The following is a 23,857-nucleotide window of genomic DNA, read 5'->3' on the forward strand; positions in this document are numbered from 1 at the left end:
TACGAAAAAGTTCAACCATTTCGTTGGCGTAATTTTTCATCTTCATTTCTAAAAACAACAGAATATTGTGGACCCAGCATTGTCAGGATGTAGGTTAGGCCATAATGCCTCGACAATATATGGTCTTTCAATCAGCACCAATGGTACATTCTCGTATTCATAGAAGTTGGCATCTATCAGGCCTGCTTATATACACATCTTTCTTTCAGGTGCCATTCTCGGCACACAAGGAGCCACCCGTGTACATATCCGGGCTACTTATATCACAATATAATGCATACACTTTTCATTTTAGGTGCCCTTCTAAGCATACAGACGAGGAGCCCTCTTTGCAAATATTTCAATTACTTGCATCACAACAATACATTCGACAGCCATTGCAAATGCATATCATCGGATACCTCAGCATGCTGCATTACAGTACCTTCCTCAGTTTGAAAATGTTCAAGAATGAGGCTTCTCTCCCTTGATTTTTGTCTTATGTGGACTGACAACCCAAGTGTCTAGCTGCTGGCATGCAACCATGGTCTTGACATGCTCATACTCATCCCCCTGAAGCAAATTGCAGAGTACAAGTCAAAAACACAGGTTTGTGCTCAAAAGTTGGAATCCAAAACAGAGTTGCTCAACAATAATTACTTCACACATGCAACAAAAGGACTTGCAATATCACACTCACTGCTATAGCAGAGAACACATCGTATAGGCTGTTAATTTTAGGTCGCCGCGTTTCTGGTAACCGACTAGTCTGGAACTCATCATACCTGCAGAAGACAGGCAACAAGTCTATAGGTCCAACCCTGCAACCTCAAGTAGCTATTTGAATCCATTTATACTCTAGGAATCTTTCTTTTTCAAGAGTATGAATAGGCACACCTCTTGTTATTCATCAATTATCCATGTGAACATGCAAGACAATGTGCAAGCTAGTGTGTGAGGTCAAGTGCTTGGAAGATTTTCAGACTATCAAGCTGCGGTTATAAATTGGAAAGTATTCAGGAATCGTTGTTAGTGATCCCATATCCATGTAGTAGATTCGAAGACACTCAGAGAGGCAAGAGGTCCTCTTCCACATTTTGAAGGCGTATCCTCTATTTCTTGAAAGGTCTCCAGTTTTTTGTATTTGCTAGCTACCCATTAGGGCAGCTGGCCTTGGAGCATTGAGGCATTCTATATTTTCCTTGTATGGAAGGCAGTTTTTTTAAGCTATTTGGGCATTTTCCTTTGGACTTCTTTCCTTTTTGGCCTTGGAAGTAGTTTGTTGCGTGTTAATAGATTCAAGCTTGCACAATAGACAATGCAAAATGCTAAATTACTCCACATGTAATACAAGGAACTTCCATTGCCAGGATGCAGGCTAATATGACAATTATGCTAAAGCAATAGAACTGCACCATTTTATGGGCTGAAGTACTTACATATAAAGGTCTTCACTTTCATAATAATCAAATGCCACTGGTGGAGGTGGAAGTGTTTTTAAGAGCTTTTCATTTTCATCAACAAACTGACCATAAGTGTCAACTGCCACGGGAGAAAGTTGCTTAGAGCTGCTAAAAGTGTAATACTCTGAAACATGTTCTAAAAGAGTGAATTCTTGAAAGCTGCCTAAGATTGGAATTAGAGTAACATTTCCAAGATTGGGATTAGGGAAACATTTCCTTTAACAAAAAGAAGGCTTACCTGCATGCATTTCAATCAACTCAGAAAAGTTGTAAGCGACCTTGGGAGATATCAAGAACATCACATTCAAAATCTGCATCCATTTTCACACACACACAGAGAGTATTCGACTACCCTATAACCTAAGGTAGTATAATAAATATTGCCTGAAATTTTCAGATGATTCACGCTTACGGGTTATTTGAAAAGCATACCCAATAGTAGAAGAAAGCTGCATGCTGTCCAAAGAATCTATCTCGCCACTCCAAATCGCCTCCAAGTGACTCCATTATTTTTAAATGATGCATTTCATTCCATTCCTTTGTTCATGAAGTCCTTTGGTTATCATAACTTCAAAACAGCTGAGCTATTTATGGTGTAACATCAAGTAAAGGTCAATATTACATACCTCAGCAAAGTGAACTTTCCGTACTTCCGCACCCACACGCCACCTATTTTGCACATAAAAAATTCATAGCAACAAGGTCAGCAACAGGATCCTGTGTTTATGCCATCCAGCAAGAACTTGAAGTGGCAGGAACCCAAGAAGTTTCACCCACCATCCAAGAGTTTCATACAAATGCAGCATGGAGATATACCTGTGGCTTACTTAAGGATTTACAAGGAAAAGTGAGATTAGAACATCTTACCCATAAGAAAAGCAAATGGATTAAAGAAGAATGATGCCTGGACAGTGGGGCAGCTTGCACCAAACATTGAGTCGATTGATGAACAAAAAAATAACACACTTGATGCATGCCTGGATTTTATGTTGCATAAAAAGCACAAGATCCTAGTGCTTACTTGAGACAAACTTCAAAAAATACATGGAGACCTTGCACCGTGTAACATGTTTCATTAAAGATTTCAAGATTTTACAGTTTGTATAATGCTAAACAATGGAAATATGATTGTTTCTAAAATCTATCTCACTCCATCGGAAGATGACAATGAGAAGCCAACAGCGGCAAAAAAAACAAAAAAGGATACGAGAAATATGGCATACGTGCAACCGTTTCAAGAAACCAAAATCTTTGAATGGGTCTATCCTTGAAGATAACATCTAGCATCTGCCAAAAAAGACATGGATTGCTTCAGGGTGCCATTCTAACCTGTGACTTTGACTTCTTTATGTTTACTTATATTTCAGTTAAAGGAATAAAATGCAGAACAAATTACAATAATGTAGAAACATATATAATCTCTATGGCTTCTCTCTCACCAATAACAGCAATTAGAGCAGAAACAGGACTCTGAAATGTGTACAGAAGAATGTCTGAATCATCAGCATATTCACACAAACTAGGATGACTTGATTAATCCTAGATGGAATTGTGAAGCAGAAAAATAAAGCAATGCAAACAATGCAACACAAGACCCTGTCTTTCCATAGAGAATGATTTCTGACAAAGTCTCCCATCCCCATCTCATACACAACAAAACCATGTCTATGCCTAGATGCTTTTTACCAACATCCCATCTCATACATGTACTCGTCATTTTTTTCAATCTTACACCTGATAAACAATAACAGTGGCTTATTATGCCTTGTCTGTGGTAAAGCTTATTTACATCTTGTGTCATATCTGCGAGTAACACTTTCAAATATCTGTGCCTTTCAGTGCAGACAAGGTGTAAAATAAGCTACCACCTTAATTATGTTTGTCACAGAGCAAAGGAGAGATGCAACACTTAAAAAGTTATTAACACTTTTTGTGATCAGGCTGGAATAAATTCTTGAGTTGCTCAGGAGACTGATCCCGCGACTCTCCCAGTTCAGTGAGTTACTGGCCACCAGCTAATACCATCAGACCAGGGGCAACCATTCAGATGATCGCAGGTTAGGTGCAGGCAATATATCCCAGCTTAACTGATTTGACTTTCTCAGATACTCTTTGAGTACTGCATAAACAGTTCTAGTGATTTAAAAGAGCCATTACTTTTCAAGATTTTCCTTGAAGGTGCAGTTAAATATGGAGGAAAGGACACAAACCAACAGAAGTGTAACATAAGCATGAAAGACCATTTTTAGAATTCACACATTGACTAATCTGCTATGACAAAAGCGTACCGTACAAAGGAAATAATAAGGACCGAGTATCCACCAAGGTGCTTCAACAGGTGGCCGACTTCTCTCCCGCTCCCACACTGCTTCATCGCTAAGTGTCAGTCCTTTCAATGCTTTCTGCAGCTCATCTACTTCATCCACCACACTCTGAAAACCAAGCACATGAAGCATGTTCAAGTTCATAATTCTAATGAACTTCAACAGTAAATGACATGCAAAATTGTTAACAACATACTGCACACATTGAACTTACAAGGTAGCATGATGAGATTCATAGCCTATGCAGATTAACTGCATAGTCAGGACAATGTCTCTGCTACAGATGAATCTCTACTTGCCTTCTAAGGTAAGGACCCGGATAATTAGCCTATGCAGATTAACAGATAGACTGTGATGATGTTTCCGCCACAGATTGAATCTCTACTTGTCTTCTAAGGGTAAGGGCCCTGATAATTGGAAGAGATGAACCTGTTGAGTAGATGTTTGATTTATCATGACTAGCGTAAGGAGACCAGCAAAATTCCAAAATGTCGTATTTCAGCTCCTCCATCTTAGCTAAACCAGCTAAATCTGGAAACAATGACTCAAATTTGCATTTTCAAACTTTCGCACTACCACCAGCTTTTACATGCCTCGCTAGATGTCCTGAGATTCCCCATTTCCTTTTCCCAAACGATTTTCCACTGGTGACTAAAAAGTATTCCATCTGCTGTCTTCCTCACATTTTTGTTGTACCAATTATTTCCTCTGTAGCTAAAGGCCTAGATGAGATTGTGTTGGATAAACAATGCGTGTTAATTCAAAGACAAAAGTTATTCAGTATATTGTTTTGCATAAAAGATCAATCATTTGGAAAAACCAAGAGGATCCTGGTATGGAAACATGCAGGATAAATAGCCTGATAGAACTTTTAAAAAAGCTAATTGACTATTAGCCCATTATTGACATTCAATTTTCATCAAATATGACAGTTTGCTTACTCTGGAAGAGTGATTATGAGCTAAGAAAATACACCACCACTGATAGGTGATTTTAGTGTTGCAGTCCGATTAGCTGTTGTTATTTCCAGATTCTCAAGTTTTTCATAAACATTACCGTCTTCACTACCAACTGCTAGTTTAGGCTCGATGCTATTGCTAGAGCAGAAGTGTTTCACCTGCGCCTTTGACCTATGTATGGAAGCTCACCATATCTCCTCTTTGTCGCCTTTGACACAGCCTGCACAAGACTAGGGGGAGAAGAATTGGAGAGGAGAAGCAGAACAACTGAAGGGAGAGGAAGAGAAGAAGATGCAAAGAGCTAAGAGTCAGTCCCTGAGAACACGTTCAGCAACCACCTATCACCACGGTAACTTGTTGCCATCAACTGCCTGTTGTTTGCTGCTGAGCATCGCCGTTGTGGCGTATCATTAGCACTGCCACCCAACTATGTTTTTGTACAGGAAGCTATTTTTTATATTCCACTTGCCCTCACACAATCCATTCATTGATCCGGCGCTTCCATAAGTGGGTATTGCCATTTCTTTTTTTTGTTGTGTGCTTTTTCAATTGTTCAAACGACAGCAAAGCAGCAATATTTTGGGCATGGGCACTTTTGGCACTCATTTGAGTTGTACTTGTGTTAGCATACAATTTGGCAATGTTGCCATGGCAGGCCATAATGATTTTCTTGGAATGATTGGCACTGATAACAAATTGGATGGTACTAATTTCCTCATGTGTCCATACATGGTCCATTGTGTATGGGCTGCAAATAGTTGTAGCGTATGTATTAAGGACAAAGTTGATGCTTATAGGCCAAGCTGTGCATCAGTGGCAAACATCTTTCAATGGTGGAGAATCACATGTTAATAGTGGTTCATCACGCTCAGTTGCTCCTCCTACTCCCAAACAACTGAGGTACCATGGAAAGGATGCACATGCACATGCATTGATTGATCTATCATGCAAGGGGTATGTTGTTCCTTTTTTCAGTTAGGTTCTATGGACAAGCACACTTGGAACTTACTTGGTTTGTTGTATAAGGTGCAAAATGCAACACCTCTTGCATACTCGTATAAGTAATTGAAGGTTGAGCATGTCATGAGGACATGTATTTTTGAAACCTCACTTAACATGTGGATTAATTTTTAATCACATGGTTAAGTAAATGTTGCACATGTGAGATATAATTGGGGTTAGAGTAAATTTACAAGCCTGAGACCCGAGGAAATCACGGGATGTCAAAGGCAAAAGTTGCTATAAGTTATACCGCACAGGTAGTTGGTGGTATTTGGTGCCAGTTGTTGGCCTAGGTCATTCATTTGGCCATAAGTGTCAATTGGTGACACTAGAGAAGTGGCGTTTAATGATACTTAATGCCAATCTAATGGTCAAAGATGGCGCAGAGACACTCAGGAATGGAAGTTGCCCAGCCAATTTAATTATTGGCCAATCAGGTTATTTTTCAAGGCACTAAAATAATTATTAGATGAATTTTCAGTATTTAACGACTGAAAATTAATATTTAATTACAGATAATGCTAGAAAAACCATTTGGAAAGGCTATCACTTGTCAAAAATGCCCATGCAAGACTGAAAAACGTCTTTAAAGGCTGGAGAGATGCATTTTTAGTGTATTCAGTCTATAAGAGAGAGAGAGGAGATGCTGTTGGTCTGATTTGTAGCCATTGGAGGACCTTTTGAGGTAGCCAAGGGCAAGAGAAGACCAATCAACAGCAAGTGACAGCATCTATAGACTGTTGAGACACAGCAGCAGCAGTAAATTACCAATTTTCTTCAGTTCTTTGCATCTACAAGCTATCGAGACAGGGCAGCAACAGTAAATGACAGATTTTCTTCAGTTCTTTGCAAAAGTCTGAATTTTGTCTCTCCTCAGCATTCTCTCTCATCTCCAGCCTTTCTACAACCTTGCTCCGAAAATTACAGCATTGAGATCACCAGAGGCTGAGAAATTTCAGATTTCTATACTATAAACCCTAATCTGCAACAAAAATTAGGGTATAGCAGCAGTCTCGAGAAGCATGCCAAAAATTGAAAGATCCAAGACTTGGATTCAAACAAGGCTGAAGCTGATTTAGCCTATTCAAGTGGAGGGACCAACAAAGAATTGAATTTGGGGCATTTTCCATTTCCATCAAAGCGGGTGAAGGCCAATTGATTGCCCGAATCAAGGGGCAAATCAGATTAAAGACTTATTGGTCATTTTGGATAGCAAGAGGAGTTGGAATATTGAAAGGAATTGGGAGAATCCCATTGTTCATCAACTTCTTCTTCAATTAAGTTAAATAAATACCGAAAGGGACGTCAGTTTTAGGGCCACCAAGGTGTCCAATGTCCAAGATTATATGGTAAAGTGTGCATTTCAGTTTTGTGAATTTGTTAATTGTTGTAAATACTGCTTAATCAGGTTATTAAACCACCCTATCCAAGGAAGAAGGCTGGTTACAGAGCACATAAATGGGGGCCTTGATTTCTACATCACATTAATAAAATATCTCAAGGAGCAATTGACTGTTGACCAACATTGATGAGATTATTGTTGATGCATCTCTTCTTTTTATAGTTGAGTGGGTTGCTAGATTCTTATCACAACTTTGCTACTACTCTTTCCCCAATTGCCAAAAGCAATGCCAATGCATACTCTTTTGATGAGTTGGTATTCTTATTGCTATAGGAGAAGCAGTCATGGGTTGACCAATCAAGTATGGTTTTAGGAAATCAGGCATTTGCAACCTCCCATAGAGGCAAGAGAAAGTCATGCCAGTAGTTTAAGCAAAAGTTTAAGGGCAAGGCAACTCCATCTTCTAACTCTAGTGTGGCAAAAGATGAGAGGAACAATAAAGATGCAATTAGTACATGAAACCCAGTCATCTCATCAATAAATGCTGCAATCACATTGTCAATGAGAAAAGGAAGCAATTGAACATGTCAATCATGAAGAGCACATCTAGTCAAAGGATAAGGCAGTAAACCCAGCTCGATTGAACATATGAGTAGATTATGCATTTGTGGTTAGATGATCTTATGATCTTTCATTGCACACATAGTGCTTGTCAATGGCTCACGCTAAGGGTGCGTGGTACTTTGACAGTGGTTCTTCTAAGCACATTACCTCTTACAGAAGGTTGTTTGTCTCCTTGCCCTCTAGTGTCTGTCTCTACGTAGGATGTATCTAAGAGGGGTCAATTGCTTGTGTTAACAATGCATCACATGCTATGAAAGGTATTGGAGAGGTTTTCATAGCTGCAAGTGATGGGGGTATAGTGACATTGAAAGATGTCTTACAAATGCTAGAAATTAAGGAAAATCTATTATCATTCTCAGCAATTGCATGTGCTGTTTTTTTCCCCCATTTTCATATGGATAAATGCATTGTGGATGATTGCAACGATGATGATGTAATTGTTATTATTGGCACGCTATACAATGGGCTAGATACCTATTACAAGAGTACATTTGAGGATGCTATGGTAATCGATATCCCAATCAACGATGACATTAAGTTCTGCCATGGTTGGTTTGGCCATTTGAGCTATGGCAAAAAGGCATGACATGGTGCTTAATTTGGTCTGACTAAAAGCGATGCTCAAACATATATGGGAAGCTTGTGTACGTGGCAAGATGCAACAAGCTTCATTTCCAAAGGATGCATCCATGCAAACTTCGTGACTTTTGTTGACAATTTGACCTATCATTTTGAGTTGCGATGAAGCACAAATCAGAGGGTTTTTCTTGTTTTGAGTGCTTCCTAGCTATGGATAAAAATTCCAATGGTTGAAAGCTTGTTACACTATGCATTGATAGTGGGGAGTGTGTGCCATACAAGTTGTTGGAAATAAAGGGCCATCGTGCCTTTTATATGTACTTGGGTGTGAACACACCCTTAGCACTTGTACTTTAGTACTTTACATATAACTATCACAAAAACCTAAAAGAGGTACAACTCTTTGTACCCACACATCATGCATCTCACTCTCTGCTATTGCTCACTCTTTCTCTCTTTCTCTTGCCATTGCCATTGCTGAATATCGAATCTTCACTGCGCCTCGGCCACCACAAACTTTGCAGGGATTAACAATGTGCAATTGGTATTTTAGCATGGTTCAAAGTTCACTTTGCTCAACTCAAGAAGAGCTTGATAAGCACAGGGCAGCTAAATGATGAAGGCTATCACATCACTTTTGGGGATAGCAAATGGAAGATATGTAAGGACTCTAGGATTGTTGCTAAAGGCTCTAATAGTGTGCGTGATCATGTTGTCCCCATAACCGCGCAGCCAAGTGTGTCTTTGTGGCATAGCCGGTTGGGGCACATGAGCCAAACTGGAATGAAAGTGCTTTCTCATTTGGGTTATTTGCCATGTATGAGGTATGCTGATTTTGACCATTGTGATCATTGTATTTTTGGCAAGCATGCTCAAACATCACATAAAAAGTCTTTTTCATTAAAATCTTCACCCTTAAAGTTGGTACATTTAGACATATGTGAGATGCCAAGGTTGTCTCTAAGAGAAAAAAAATATTTTATCACCTTTGTTGATAATGCCACACACAAAGTATAGGTTTATCCAATCCATCGTAAAGATGAGGCTTTGAATACGTTTAAAAAAGTCCTTACACTTGTTGAAAATATGACCAACAAGACATTAAAGTATCTTCGCTATGACTATGGTGGGGAATATGTATCAAAAGCCTTTCAGGCCTTTTGTGATAGCAAAGGGATAAAATGGGAACTTACAACCCCTTATAATCCGTCCCAAAATGGTGTCATCGAGCATATGAATAGAACTATTCATGAGAAGATTCGTACCATGCTATCTCATGCTGCATTACCTCATGGATTTTGGGCAGAGGCTGTTATGACAACTGTACATTTGATAAATCAGTCACCCAACAAGTCTTTTTTTTTTGGGGGGGGGGGGAGGGAGTCCCTCGAGAACTGTGGTCGGGCAAGCCACCTTCGTATACACACTTGAGAGTGTTTGGATGCAAGGCATTTGTACACATACGCACGAAACAACGCAACAAATTGGAGGCAAAGTACTATAAATGCATTTTCCTAGGATATGGTAACAAGAGTGAAATGGCTTATAAAATTTAAATTATGGGATCCCAATAAAAGAAAAAATGTACACAACAATGATGTTTATCTTCTAGGAAAATCGCATGCATAAATAGCCCGAAAAGACACAAGAAGTCAGAAGGGTTATGTTCTAAGAGAAAATACTTGTAAAACAGCAAAGAGTGCCTGCTGTACAATAGCAAATACTTGTTGTAAATGACTCTATAAATGCAAGGAATGATGCTGAAATTGATCAACAAGAAGTTGCCCATGATATACCATAGTTTTAGCAAGAAAATGTGCCATTGGAACAATCAGAACAAGCAAGACTGCATACCAAACCCTTTGAACAACAACCTGTTAATGCAGATTTGCAAGTTGGGCAGCCAGCAAACACTAATCATTTGGTCCAAAGGTCAATCCGAAACACCAAACAGCCAAATAGGCTTGTTCCTAATGCAAATTATGTCATGTTGACACATTGTGGTCAACTATCATGCTTCAAGGAAGCAATGGACAGAGAGGACAGCAAGAAATAGCATAAAGCTATGCTATCATAGATGGAATCTCTAAAGAAGAATGGTTCTTAGGATTTGGTACATTTTTCCAAGGGGCGGAAAGTCCTACCATGAAAATGGGTTTACAAGATGAAGGTCACTTCTGGTTCCTTGCCAAAGTACAAAGCACGACTTGTTGCAAAAGGATATAAGCAAAAACATGGAATTGGCTTTGACGAGATCTTTTCTCCTGTAGTCAAAATGACTACTTTGCAAACCATATTGGGCTTGGTTACATGTGAAGATATGGAACTCATAGAGATTAATGTAAAGACTACATTCTTCCATGGTGTTCTGCATGAGGACATTTTATGCAACAGCCAGAAGGTTTTGTGGCTAAGGGGCAAGAAAAGATGGTATGTAAACTCAACAAAAGCTTGTATGGGCTGAAACAAGCACCACGTGAATGGTATCATAAGTTTGATGTATTCATGCAATCTTAAGGGTTTAAAAGAAGTCAAGTGGATCACTGCTTATATACCAAAAAGGCAGTAAATTGCAACCTTATTATACTGATTTTGTATGTGGACGGCATGCTCATTGGTGGTAGGGATGTTCATGCTTTGGACACATTGAAGCAGAACCTACATAGAAATTTTGATATAAAAGACCTTGGTAAAGCAAATCACATCCTTGGCATGCATATACTCGGGGACAGATCAAAAGGTCTTCTTTATCTATCGCAGCAAAAATATATATCCAAGATTTTCTAGTGTTTTAATATGAAGGGGGGAAAGCAATTAGTGTGCCATTGCCTCCATATGTGAAACTCGGTGCAAAGGACAGCCCTACATCTAATGATGAAAAGGTTGAAGTGGCTAAGATTCCGTATGCTTTAGTTGTGGATAGCTTGATGTATGCTATGGTTGTTACACGTCCTAGCATAGCATTTGTGGTGGGAGTGGTTAGCACGTTCCTTGTTCATATTGGTAGAAAGCATTAGGAAGTAGTGAAAGGAATCATGAGATATCTTAAAGGCACAAAGGATTTGTGCATCTGCTTTCAAAAGCAGAAGGCATCTATCTTTGGCTTTACGAATGCAGACATTGCTAGTCATGATGACTGAACAGAGTCTACTTCACGGTATGTATTCACCTTCACAAGGGAATTAGTTTCCTAGATCTCCAAACTACAGAAGTGTGGATGCGAGAGGAAGCAATCAAGATACGCGCAAAAGGTTGAATTCAGCTGTCTTTTCAATGCATTAACCTCGCTTTTATGCTTACCAGCAATAAGCATATCATTCACATAAAGCACAAGTATTATAAGACTTCCATCATCAGCCTTCTTTATATATAAGCAGTGATCTGCATTGCTTCTTTTAAACCCACGTAAGAGCATAAAGGCATCAAATTTTTTGTACCACTACCTAGGAGCCTATTTCAAACCATACAAGCTTCTCTTAAGCCTACACACCAAGTGCTCCTTTCCTCGCATAACAAAGCCTTCTAGCCATTTCATATACAACTCTTCTTCTAAATCACCATGCAAAAATGCAGTTCTAACATCCATCTGATCAAGTTCAAGATCCATAGATGCTACAATAGCAAACAATACCTGAAGAGTGGCCATTTTGACAGCAGGTGAAAAGACTTCTTGAAAGTCAATCCCTTCTTTTAGTGTATACCCCTTAGCCACAAGCCTCGCTTAGTATTTTGGTTTGCCATCCACACTTCATTTTATAGACCCATTTGTTAGGAATAACTTTCCTATCTTTCGGCAATGGGACCGAATCTCAAGTATCATTCTGATACAATGATTTCATTTCTTCCTGCATAGCTAACTTCCACTTTTTCTTTAACTCACATGATAATGTCTCTTTATATGTAAGAGGCTCACCTTCGTCTATGAGCAAAATGCAGTCCAAAGAGGGATCAAACCTTTGTATAGGTAACATGACACATGTCGACCTTCTTACCCAACGATCTATGTTATAAGGCAATGGATCCACATCCAAAGGAATATCAATAACCTCATTGTTTGGCTGCTGAACTGCATGTTTAGGTTATTGTAATACATTGTCACACTACTATAATTCATTTTCAGCATGCTGATTTTGTTACCCAAACTGGTTTTCAACGTCCCTTTGCTAGCCATTTTCATCTGGCTCAATGATGATACGCTGATTATCATAACCAGCATCAAATGGAGCTGAATTTTCAGCGGTTGATGGCTGTTCAAGTGGTTGATCATGCTGAAATTTCACTTTCTTCTTATCCAAGTCATTAGATGTGACATTTTTCAGTAGCTTTGACTCATTGAATACCACATCCCGGCTGCGTAGCACCTTTTTCATGCTTGGAACCCCAACTCCATAGCCCATTTCACCTTCATCTCCATAACCCATGAAGATGCCTCTATGGGATTCCATGTCAAGTTTGGTTCTGCTATCAATAGGTATATGTACATAACATTCACAACCAAAGGCCCTTAAGTGGTCATATGAAGCAGGTTTGCCAAACCAAACCTCTTCAAGACTGACACTTTCAAGTGCACGATGTGGAGATCGATTGCAAATATGCATCATGATTTTAAGTGTCTCTCCCCAAAAAGATTGCAGGAGATTAGCTGTAGACAGCATGCACTGAATCTTCTCACATAACATGCGATTCATTTGCTCAACCACACCATTAGATGACATATTATAAGGAGCTATAAGCTCCCATTTAATCCCATTGACATCACAAAATGTATTGAGTTCTTTAGATACATACTCTCCCCCATTGTCGATACTTACGCATTTTAATTTTAAACTCTTTTGAGTACTAACAAATGCATAAAACCTTTTAAAGGCGTCCAATGTCTCACTTTTCTGCTTAAGCAAGTAAAACCCATAGCTTTCTAGAATGGTCATCAATAAAGGACACAAAATAACGAAAAACCACTATGAGTTTTTATTGGCATGGTGCATGTATCAAAATGGACTAAATCCAAGATGCATACCTTCCTAGAGGCTCCATGAGAGTACGAACTCTTTACATGTTTTCCCAAAACACAGTCATCACAAAAGTCAAGCTTTGAGTTTTTCACATCAACTCTTGCAAGTGAAAAAAGTGCCTGCAAACCCTTTTGGCTCATGTGTCCAAGACGCTTGTGCCATAGAGGACTTTTTATGGACAATGAGAAATTATGAAGTGAGCTCTTTGATTACCTTATTTACTAAGTGTGTGCCTCCGTCAGTGACCAATTCGATTAGCGTTCCATATCTCGTGAAGATATCCTAGAATAGACATTTAGCGATGACTTAGCAGTATTGTCTAGGCTTCTATCCATTTGGTGCAATAGTCAGTTGCCATCAATATATACTTGCTAGGGTGTAGACAGCAACCGGAGAGATAGGTTCAAAATCCCCACTTTTGGAAAGGTTCTAGGGGTAGCATTGGTTGGAGTGGTAAGTGATTTTTAGCTCCAAGTTGGCCCATTTGTTGGCAAGAATCACAATGCTAGATCCACTTTCGAACATCACCATGCATCGTTGGCCACCATAGACCAGCTTGCTAGATTTTTTAGACTGTGATATCGGTAACAAAGTGACCACCAGCAACTCCTTGGTGTGCTTCCCCCAGGACCACTCTCTGTAGTACTCCAAAGAGAGTACAGTAGTACAAATGGGCCATGATGACTTCCAAACACCGGCTTTGGAGAACCAGCTGTTTCCAGTGGTCCTTTTAGAGATGGGGTGAGGGTACACCTATTTCTAAGAAAGTTATCATCTCATCATACCAAGACCATGGAGGGTTTGGCAGCTCAAGGACTATGTCATCTGCTGCTGCTACAAAGAGTTGTGCATCCGGACATTCGTCATCATACCAAGACCATGGAGGGTTTGGCAGCTCAAGGACTATGTCATCTGCTGCTGCTACAAAGAGTTGTGCATCCAAGCATTCGTCCTCAATGCCGATTGGTGGTTCAATGAAATCTAGGCGGGACAAAAAGTCCTCAATGACATGCTAAGTTCCGAAGTCGTGCACTACCGTATACTCAAATTCCTGCAACAACAAGATCCAACAAGCTAGTCACCCTATAATGTTTTGTCATTTGACCAAAAAGACCAAGGCGGAATGATCCACATGAAAAGTAAATGCGAGCCCTAGCAAATAGTGACGAAACTTTTTAGTGAAGTAGATCATGCCCAAGCATTCTCTTTTAGTGTCAGAGTGCATTGGACAATCTCCTACTGGCATAGAACACAGATCGAAACCATCCATTGTCATCTTGTTGCATCAATACACTTCCAATTGCTATGTCAGAAGCATCCACAAATATATGAAAGGGCATGGCGCAATCGAGCAGAATCACAATAGCACCTTTGAGAGTAAAAGTCGGAGGCAGTAGAATATTGGCTTCTTCATTCCATTGGTAAGTTGCTTTGGGCACATGCGCCAATTTATTAAGTGGGATAGCCTAACGCGCTAAAAGACGCGGGTGGTGGCCATGCCGGCAGATTTGACCTAAAAAGCAAAGTAACATGGATGGTGAATCCAAGATCGGAGCTTGCATTATTGCGGCCACCTTGGTTGGGTCGACAACGATCCCATTTTGCAAAATGATGTGGCTTAGCAAAATACTACCTTGAATAGCAAAGACACATTTGAGGGGATTCAAACTTAGACTTGCCTTGTGGTGCCTGGTGAGGCAAAGCCAGAGATGCATCAGGTGGCGCGTGGCCTTTCCGAAAACACTGAAATCATCCAAGAAGACTCGCACGAAATCCGTGAAGTAGGGCCCAAAGATCTCCTACATATCTCTCTAAAAGGATGTTGGAGCATTCTTGAGGCCAAACCACATCACTATGCATACATATACTTTCCATGTAGTGATGAAAGTGGTCTTAGCTTAGTCTTTTGGAGCAAGGTGCACTTGATTATATCCGCTAAAACAATTGAGAAAAGAGTACATCTCGTGGCCAACTACTTCATCTAGTATTGTATCCAGGTACAAGATGGGGAAAGGATCCGGGATTGTGGCTACATTCAGCTTCTTGTTCTTTTTGGAAGCAATGACAATCGGGGATATCCAATCCACATTGAAACCTTGGACATATAGGGTATTCAACATTTCATCCTTCGGTTACTCATTCGAATCGATGCGGCTATTCAATATTGTAAACTTTGTGGTGTCGACTTGAATTGACTTGTCACCTTGCTTGAGGTAGCAAAGTCGTTCTAATTTTTGCGCATCCGTTCAGTCTGGTTGGAACTGAATACGGAACGCGGTTAGGGCCTTATTCCATGATAGCCAACCATTTTCTGCAGATAACTAGGTTGCAGCCTTCTTCCACATGGAGGATTCAAAAACGGCAACCTTGTGAGGCTCATTAACCTAACCAAGGTAATTTACTATGCATGCTACATCAAACTATTGGATAAAAGCATCCAAATCTTCTTTGAAAGATCCCGAGAACTTAGGGAGGAAAATGCGAGGATGGTGTGTCATTGGGATGGGAACAGCAAGTGGAGTGGAGATGAGTTATGAGATACCTACTAGGTTGAGTACAGCGAGAAAGCGACTAGTCAGATTCAAAGGTGAGATAGACGAAAAGACAACAAGATTTGGGTCATTCCCAATCGGAGGCGTGGACGGCAAACAACACGTCCGGAATGCTTGGGAAGTGGATGTCAGAGTGCAGCAGTGCGAAAGCGTAAGACTGAAAGAGAGAGAACGTAGAGAGAGGAGAGAGAGAGACTGTGGAAGATGAAGATCTGCTGTATAAGTGTGCTGTATACAAAGATATGCAGATATATACACGGGCGCGGTGCGCTGGATTGCTTGTCTCCACCTCGACGATGCAACCTGTTGTTCACCTCGAAGTCCGCTGCAGTCTGCACGATCTCCTGTCTGAAATCTGCGAACAGAGACGGAATCTGCACGTATCTCCAGCCAGAAACCTGCGTACAGAAGTGTGGAAGACTGCTGAAATCTCGGCTATAAATAGCCAAAAAACTAGGCACCACTATCCTGAATCAGGTCGGACTGCCACGTGGCAGTCTGACTGGGCAGTCCGACTGGCTGCCCGACCAGGACCTGATCTCGCTAACACCCCCTCTCAGAGCCTGGGCGGGGCAGAAGCCTGAGGGATCTGGCATGTCTCCGAAGTAGAGCCTAGGGAAGTGCCTTCATAAACAAATCTGCAAGATTGTCCTCCGTCTTGCAGTACTCCACAGCGATGGTCTCATCCAGAAGCTTCTCTCTAATGAAGTGGTACTGGATTTCTATGTGCTTCGTCCGGGCATGGAAAACAGGATTCCGTGCCAAGGCAATGCAACTCTCATTGTCGCATTGCAACAAAGTAGGACGAGTCTGGGGGCAGCCAAGCTCCTCCAACAATCTCCGAAGCCACACAGCCTCACATGTGGTGGAAGACACGCCCCGATACTCCGCCTCAATAGACGAAAGGGCTACCGTGGGCTGCTTCTTGCTACTCCATGAGATAACACCTGCACCCAAGGTAAAACAGTAACCTGTTGTAGACCGCCTATGGTCCACATCACCGGCCCAATCCGAGTCACTCCAACCTGCAAGTACAAGATCTGAACCACCTATGCCTGCTAGATAGTGAATCCCTAAATCAGATGTCCCCCTCAAATACCGAAGTATCCTCTGGGCAGCCTGCCAATGCACCGTCTGAGGTTCACTCATGAATCCGCCAAGAGCCCAACAGCAAAACAAAGATCAACACAAGTGTTGAGGAGCCAAATCAATGATCCAATCAACTGACGATAGCGGGAAGCATCCGCCATGGGAAAAGCTGAATGGGAAGTGGCCTTCCAGTTCGGATCCATAGGAGTAGAAATGGTCCGACAATCCTCCATCGCAAAGAAACCAAGAGCTCCTATACATATCTCTGCTGAGAGATGAAAATACCCCTCTGAGACTGATAAATCTCATGGCCCAAGAAGAAATGGAGTAGACCCAAGTCCGTCATCTCAAACATCTGATGTAAAGCTGCCTTCATCTCTTTGGCCTTCTGTTCATGATCACCTGTGACAATCAAATCATCAACATACAACACAAAAAGCACACAACCAGCCTCGGAAGTGTGTATATAAAGCTGCGGATCGGCCTTGGAACACCGATATCCCAACTTGCTTACCCTGATGTTCTTGTTTACACATTTTGCATTGAATTTGGCCAACTTAAGATTCCCCAACACTCTCATCATGCTAAGTGTTGTGATCTGATAGTCCCTCAAAACCTTGTTACTTTTTCTCCAACATTTCTCATAAGCTCTTCCTTTGTTGTCTCTGACTTTCCCATCTGAAGATCCAAAGCCAGGAGGCTGCTCTACATAGATCTCCTCCTTCAAATCACCATTGAGGAAGGCCGACTTCACATCCAACTGGTAGACAGGCCATCTCCTATGGCCAGCCAAGGCAAGAACAGCTCGAATAGTCGCCATACGAGCAGTGGGGGCAAAAGTGTCATGACAATCAATCCCTGGGCGCTGTGCAAAACCTTTAGCAACAAGGCGAGCCTTGTGCTTGTCCAAAGAACCATCGCTAAGGTACTTGGTCTTGAAGACCCATTGGACGCCAATCACCTTCTTATTCGGGGGGCGAGGCACGAGATACCAAGTGCCATTCCTCTCAATAGCCTCCAACTTGGCTTCCATAGCTTTCTTCCATGGTGCGGACTGTAAAGCCTCCTTCACGGAGGTGGGCTCTCGATCCTGCATAACACGGGTCATCAAACAATAGCTAGAGCAAACAAGCTCCGTAGAATGTGCCTGGTGCCTCCGTGACGGCCGCGGACCATCCTGTGGTCCCCATTCCTCAGGGACCCCCTCGATCCCTGAATCTCAAAGTGTGTCACGGGCCCAACGAGGAGGAGGCCGAACCTCTCCTTGTCTCTCTCCATCAGCTGAAGACTCTGTATCAGAAACAGAATCGGAATCAAAAGGCGCGAGCTCTAAAGGAACTGTCTCGGGAGCCCAACTCTCCCCTGGATCTCCAAGAACGGGATGCTCCTCACCCGCTGCTATGGCCGGAACCTCCATGAACCGCACATCTCGACTGGTCTTCACATCCCGCTTGACAGGATCATACAAAAGATAGCCTTGGGACTGAGAAATGTAGCCAACAAACACCTGTCTTCGCAATAGACACCGAAGAGCTATCTCCAATGAGAATCTGCCCACGCGAAGGTCACAACTGGGCAACACCATCTGATAAAGGAGTCATGTGCCGGGAGGCACCACTGTCAACGATCCACTCTCGAGCCTAGGGAGTTGTCATCGCAGCATCAGAAGTAGTCGGTGTAGAGTCCTCAATGACAGCTAGATGAAGAAACGCAGCTAATGAGGGTACAGCCACCGCTCCAGAATCCTTCGTGTCCTTCTTGTTGGCGTCCTTCTTGTCTTTGTCAGGGCAATCCTATTTCCAATTGCCAGTCTTTCCACAAATATGGCATGTGGATTCTTTGTCCTTGTCCTTCTTTGACTTGTTGTCCTCCTTCTTCTTCTTTTGATCCTTCCCCTTCTTCTGAGAGGCTTGACCTGTCAAGGCTTCCGACTTGGAAGCATGTTGTCCCTTCAATTGTTCCTCTTGGTCCAAGACCATAGAAACCAGCTCTTCCCACCGAAGAGTGGACTCACGCCCCGAAGCAATAAGGGCGGAGTAGAAAGCACCGAATCATGGCGGCAACTAGAACAAGTGTGATCGCCATGTCTTCGGAGGAAATCGGCTTCCCCGCATTCTGAACCTGCATTTGAAGCTGTCTAAGCTTGTCGATGTGCTCCCGCAACAAAGAAGACTTGTTTACGGACAAGGTCCGCATTTGCACCTCCAAAGAAACCCACTTCATAAGGGTCATCCGGTTATACATCTGATCAAGCTCCAGCCATCTCTCCCGAGCCACCGTCAAGTGCTCGATGTGGGCTATCACGGCTGTAGTACATGACAGAAAAAGAAAAGAACGAATCCGGGCATTCAAATTGTCCTAGTGAGACTGTGCCTTGGCCAACTCCGCACGAGCATCGAAAGAGAGTTTGGACTCATCTCTCACCGAGGGCCGGTCGATCTGTACAAGCTCCGCCAAATCGTAGGACTCAAGGATGGCCAACATCATCACGCGCCAGATGCGGTAATTGTCGCCATCGAGCTTTTGATCTGCGGGAAGAGCCGGTAAGACAGGCACCTTCTGGTCCATGATCGTTTGGAACTCCAAGTCAATCTCTGTAGACATTTTCACCTGTAATGCCTTTACAAACGCAAAAGCAGCCCCCTCTGACTGTGAAAACGCAGCCTGCTAGGGCTCTTTCTTCCACGTCCCGAACCTTCTTCACCCGCCGGAGGCGATGAAAAAGCAAAACCTGCACTTGAAGACTGAAAACTCAGCCTTCCTCCTCTTCAAACAGCAGCAAACAGCAGCAAATCCACCAACTGGACTCCTTTCCCATGCGCCCACGCTCGCTTCAGCCTTGTTCCAAGGCGCAGCCCTCCTGCTTGCTCTCAAACGCTGGAAACGTAGCCTTGTGTCGCGATGGAAACTCCTCTTCAGGTTGGTTCTTCACTCAGCCAGCCCTTCTACACTGCTCTGAAACCATGTCAGAGTGCAGCGGTGTGGAAGCGTAAGACTGAAAGAGAGAGAACACAGAGAGAGGAGAGAGAAAGAGACAATGGAAGATGAAGATCTGCTGTATAAGTGTGCTGTATACAAAGATATGTAGATATATACACGGGCGCAGTGCGCTGGACTGCGTGTCTCCACCTCGACGATGCAACCTGCTGTTCACCTCGAAGTCCGCTGCAGTCTGCACGATCTCCTGTCTGAAATCTGCGAACAGAGACGGAATCTGCACGTATCTCCAGCCAGAAACCTGCGTACAGAAGTGTGGAAGACTGCTGAAATGTCGGCTATAAATAGCCAAAAAACTGGGCGCCAAATATGCAGGTCGGCTGCATTAAATGCAGCCGACTGTCCTGAATCAGGTCGGACTGCCACGTGGCAGTCCAACTGGCTGCCCGACCAGGACGTGATCTCACTAACAGTGGAATGTGCCTTGACTATGAACTCATTGAGGAACGAGCTTGCCTCAAAAGGTAGTGTCATCTGGTGTTGTCTAGACCGAGACCGTCGTGTATGGCTCACAGTCATGATTGCCTTAGGAGACTATGCGAACACATATGCATTCAGCTTAGGGCGTAGAGAAACAGAAATCATGGTCACCATGTGTTATCAATATCACAACCACCACAGATATAGGATGGCGGTCACACTCAATACTAACACAGACAGACTCTAACATCACTTTCGACGATCAGAGCCCAGGTTGAAGAGCGAGACACAATCACAGCACAGGAATCAAACACAAGAATGAACTCAAAACTAAATAAACAATTATATTGCTAAAACTCAGGGACAATACACCAAATAGAGACGAATTGGTTACAGTGCAATTCTCTGGAGGAACAAAGACTGGACAATCGACTAATACAAATGACCAAGGCAGTACTACTGACGAGAACCCAATGACTGAAGACAATACAAATAAAAGCTCTACTGTGCGAGCACTCAAGATGCCAGTCAAGAAGACTGGGCAGCAGACCAAGGATATGGCATACAGCAAGAGGACTTCCTACTACTTGGTTTCCAGGGCTATGAGTAAGCTCGAGCAACAACCACTACCCTGTTCCGCTCCCTCCTGTTATATAGATCATTGCTAGTGGTGGGGCGGTCTCCCTACCCATGTCCCTTGTCAAGCGGCAGGACATTCTCTGCCCATGTGCCGTGCTAAGTCGCCATTGCTCCTCCACTCCCATCAACTCTTCAATGCGCTGCAGGCAGCTCCTGTGATTAATGCCACTGCCACCTTTAACACTGTGGGAGTGTGCATGCAGGTGTGGAGGCAGCTTGTGGATCAGTGGTGATCTTCATGGATTCCACAAGACTTCCAAGTTCAGGTCTCCCCAATGGATGGATCAAGAGCTCCTACTTGTCCACTACTCTAGGTGATTGTAGAGGATTCTGATGTTAATGCTACTGATTTGTGAGCCGTGGGTTGAGAGTGTAATCCATTTAAATGAGGACTATGATTATGAAGGAACTATCATGTCCGAAGACGGGAGTTGTTTTGTATTTACTATACTTGGGTTTATGCCTATACCTAGGAGTTACCCTCCCGGAGTTACTGACATCAAATTAATCTATTGTGGATATGCCCCTATACATTGTGTTGCACTGATCATGGCCTAAAGATTGTGATGTCGCATCCTACTGTGAGCTATATGGAGGTTGTACTTTCTATCTTGTATGAGCACAACCCCTTTAAGTTTTAACTTAGTAACTCAGCTATAGTGTGGTGTGTTTCTCTTTGGGATTGGAGTTGTTTGCATGTGATAGTGCCCCTGGGTTGTGCACTAGCTGTTGAGCCTTTTACACATGACAATAGAGCTGGAGATGGCAACAGATGCTGCAGGTTATGAGCACCTTTAGTACACATTCCCAGCAGTTAGGGTATTAGAGGGATGCAATAAGCTTAGCTTATTACCTTATTCTGCCAATTTCAGTTGATATTGACTGATATCTGCCAATTATGACACTGAACAAATAAAGTAATGGACCACATTTGAGAGAGTATTGCCAGGTGATTAGCATTTCGGAATACAGTAAATCCAGCAGACAGTTGCTTAGACAAAATACGAGCTGCAGTTTACATCCAACGAACATTCAGAAACAAAACAGTATGTATACTAAAAGTATTGCAGGTTGATTAGCATTGCAGAACCATGTAACTCCAGCAGACAGTTGCTTAAAGAAAACAAAAGCTGCACTTTACACCCAACAAACATTCAGAGGCAAAACATATCTAGGAATGAAAAACCAAGTAAACCACAAATACAGTCAGCACCAACTTATACTCTTACTGTAATAAACCAGCACTTGCACTACAGATTCACGCTTCCAAGTATTGTTTTGATGAAGTGAAAACCAAAAACTTAGCTGTTTTCATGGCAAATATCATGTACTGCATAACCAAAATGAATGAAGTTGGCATGATCATTTCAATACTGAATTCAATCATTCAGAAGACCAAGAACTCTCATCACAGAAGGAACATCAAGTGATTTGAAAAATAGTGAACAAAGAACCAGTCTTGAGCAGAGCAAAGATGAAAAGATCTGACTTTTCCACTAGGATGTAAATGCAGAAACGGTACTGGCAACACGAGTTGTATATACACCTGTATCTCTGGCTTTAATTCAGGAAGTCCATCATACAGTTGAAGAAGTTTATCGAAACCCCTCAAAAAGAGAACAATGCCACGACCTAGATATACTGAAACAATTCTCAAAGGACCTCCTTCGACATTTTTAACTGCATTTAGTCAATAGAGATCAAATTATTGTGATCCTATTTCTACTGATGAAAATCATAAGCACCAGAAATGAAAAGAAAGCTTCAAAAAATAATTTGATAAGGTTTCCCATGATGCCTATACTAGAAAACAAAGATGAACTATCAATGCAAAAAAATTACCATCAATCTTCTCTAGCTCGCCGAACAAATAGCTTCGCCGTAATGCCTTAACACATGAAAAACAAGGAAATCTATGTTATCGCCAGGATACCAGCAACTACACTTATACAGTAAGATTTTCCAGTATTGACACAAGGCCCCTGTAAACAGCAAGTGCAAGGAGATCTTTCAGTTGCATGTATGACAAGAGAACAGAAGTTACCCGCCATTCTCGGCCAAAGTTCTCAAAAGCCAACTTTATCACATTGCCAGGAACGGTGGGACCTTTCCTTAGGAACGTTGCTTGAAAACCATAATCAAATGCGATTCTCTTAGGGTAGTGACTCTCTTCTATAACCAAGGAAAAAGTCTTCTGTCCTTCCTCTTGGACATCTGCCTGCTTGTTTCTGATCTCGGCTTTGCTTCCATCACCAACCAAGGTATTGCTCCCAGTTGTGTCCGTGGATACTTCACTTCTTGCAGTACCACAAGGAAACCTTTTCTCATGCTTTCCTACCAGTCTTACTGAGTCTGGCGACAGAATTCTACTCCTGTGTAGTCTCGTGTTTCTTAGCCCAATCCTACTCTTAGCATCCACCAAGGGACCTGACTCTGAGACGACGCAGCTTCCAGAAGCAAGCAAATGATTGGAAAACGCCAATATAGTGCTGGCAGAAGCCATCTCTAGTGGTCCGAAAGCAGGATTTGAACCTTATTCTATACAGGCAAGCTTTCAAAGAGGAACCTCGTCCTGCTCTTCTGTAACACCAAAGAGAATCCACGCCCTGCTCTTCTCTGAAAGGCTAGATTGTCTGAACGTCTGTCGTTACCCTGCACTTGTCCTGCCTGTGTAGAACCATCCAACCACTACATGAGATGGTTAATCGATCCACCTGTAAGTAATGAGTGGTTGCCTCAATCCAGCTTTTGTCCAACACTTCGACTGATCACTCGTCGTAGCCGAAGACTTTCACGTACCGCGAAGGAGGTAAGAAAATGCCGTGATCGGCTTGCCAAATAGGACAATGCAACGTGCCCTGACCGAAAAGTACCTT

General features: G+C 42.3%; 1 protein-coding gene across 2 annotated transcripts; it reads right to left on the minus strand.

Moving 5' to 3' along the window:
- LOC148036191 (uncharacterized) lies at positions 1–23,857 on the minus strand. 2 transcript variants are annotated; one of them, XM_087678198.1, is made up of 12 exons: positions 23,026–23,857; positions 22,824–22,869; positions 22,528–22,661; positions 3,731–3,874; positions 2,650–2,729; positions 2,220–2,258; positions 2,069–2,111; positions 1,875–1,979; positions 1,681–1,720; positions 1,419–1,521; positions 680–764; positions 1–552 (listed from the first exon to the last, which is right to left on the minus strand). In XM_087678198.1, the coding sequence occupies exons 1-12, from the start codon at positions 23,482–23,484 to the stop codon at positions 445–447; spliced, it is 1,386 nt and encodes a 461-aa protein (XP_087534324.1). In that variant the 5' UTR covers positions 23,485–23,857; the 3' UTR covers positions 1–444. The 2 variants fall into 2 exon arrangements, with proteins under 2 accessions (XP_087534324.1, XP_087534323.1); XM_087678197.1 differs by having other exon boundaries at positions 1,681–1,753; positions 23,026–23,855.

Source organism: Lygodium microphyllum, chromosome 5 (assembly GCF_053477565.2).
Source record: "Lygodium microphyllum isolate KBCC chromosome 5, Lygodium_microphyllum_v1.1.10, whole genome shotgun sequence".
In the NCBI taxonomy this organism is placed as follows: domain Eukaryota; kingdom Viridiplantae; phylum Streptophyta; class Polypodiopsida; order Schizaeales; family Lygodiaceae; genus Lygodium; species Lygodium microphyllum.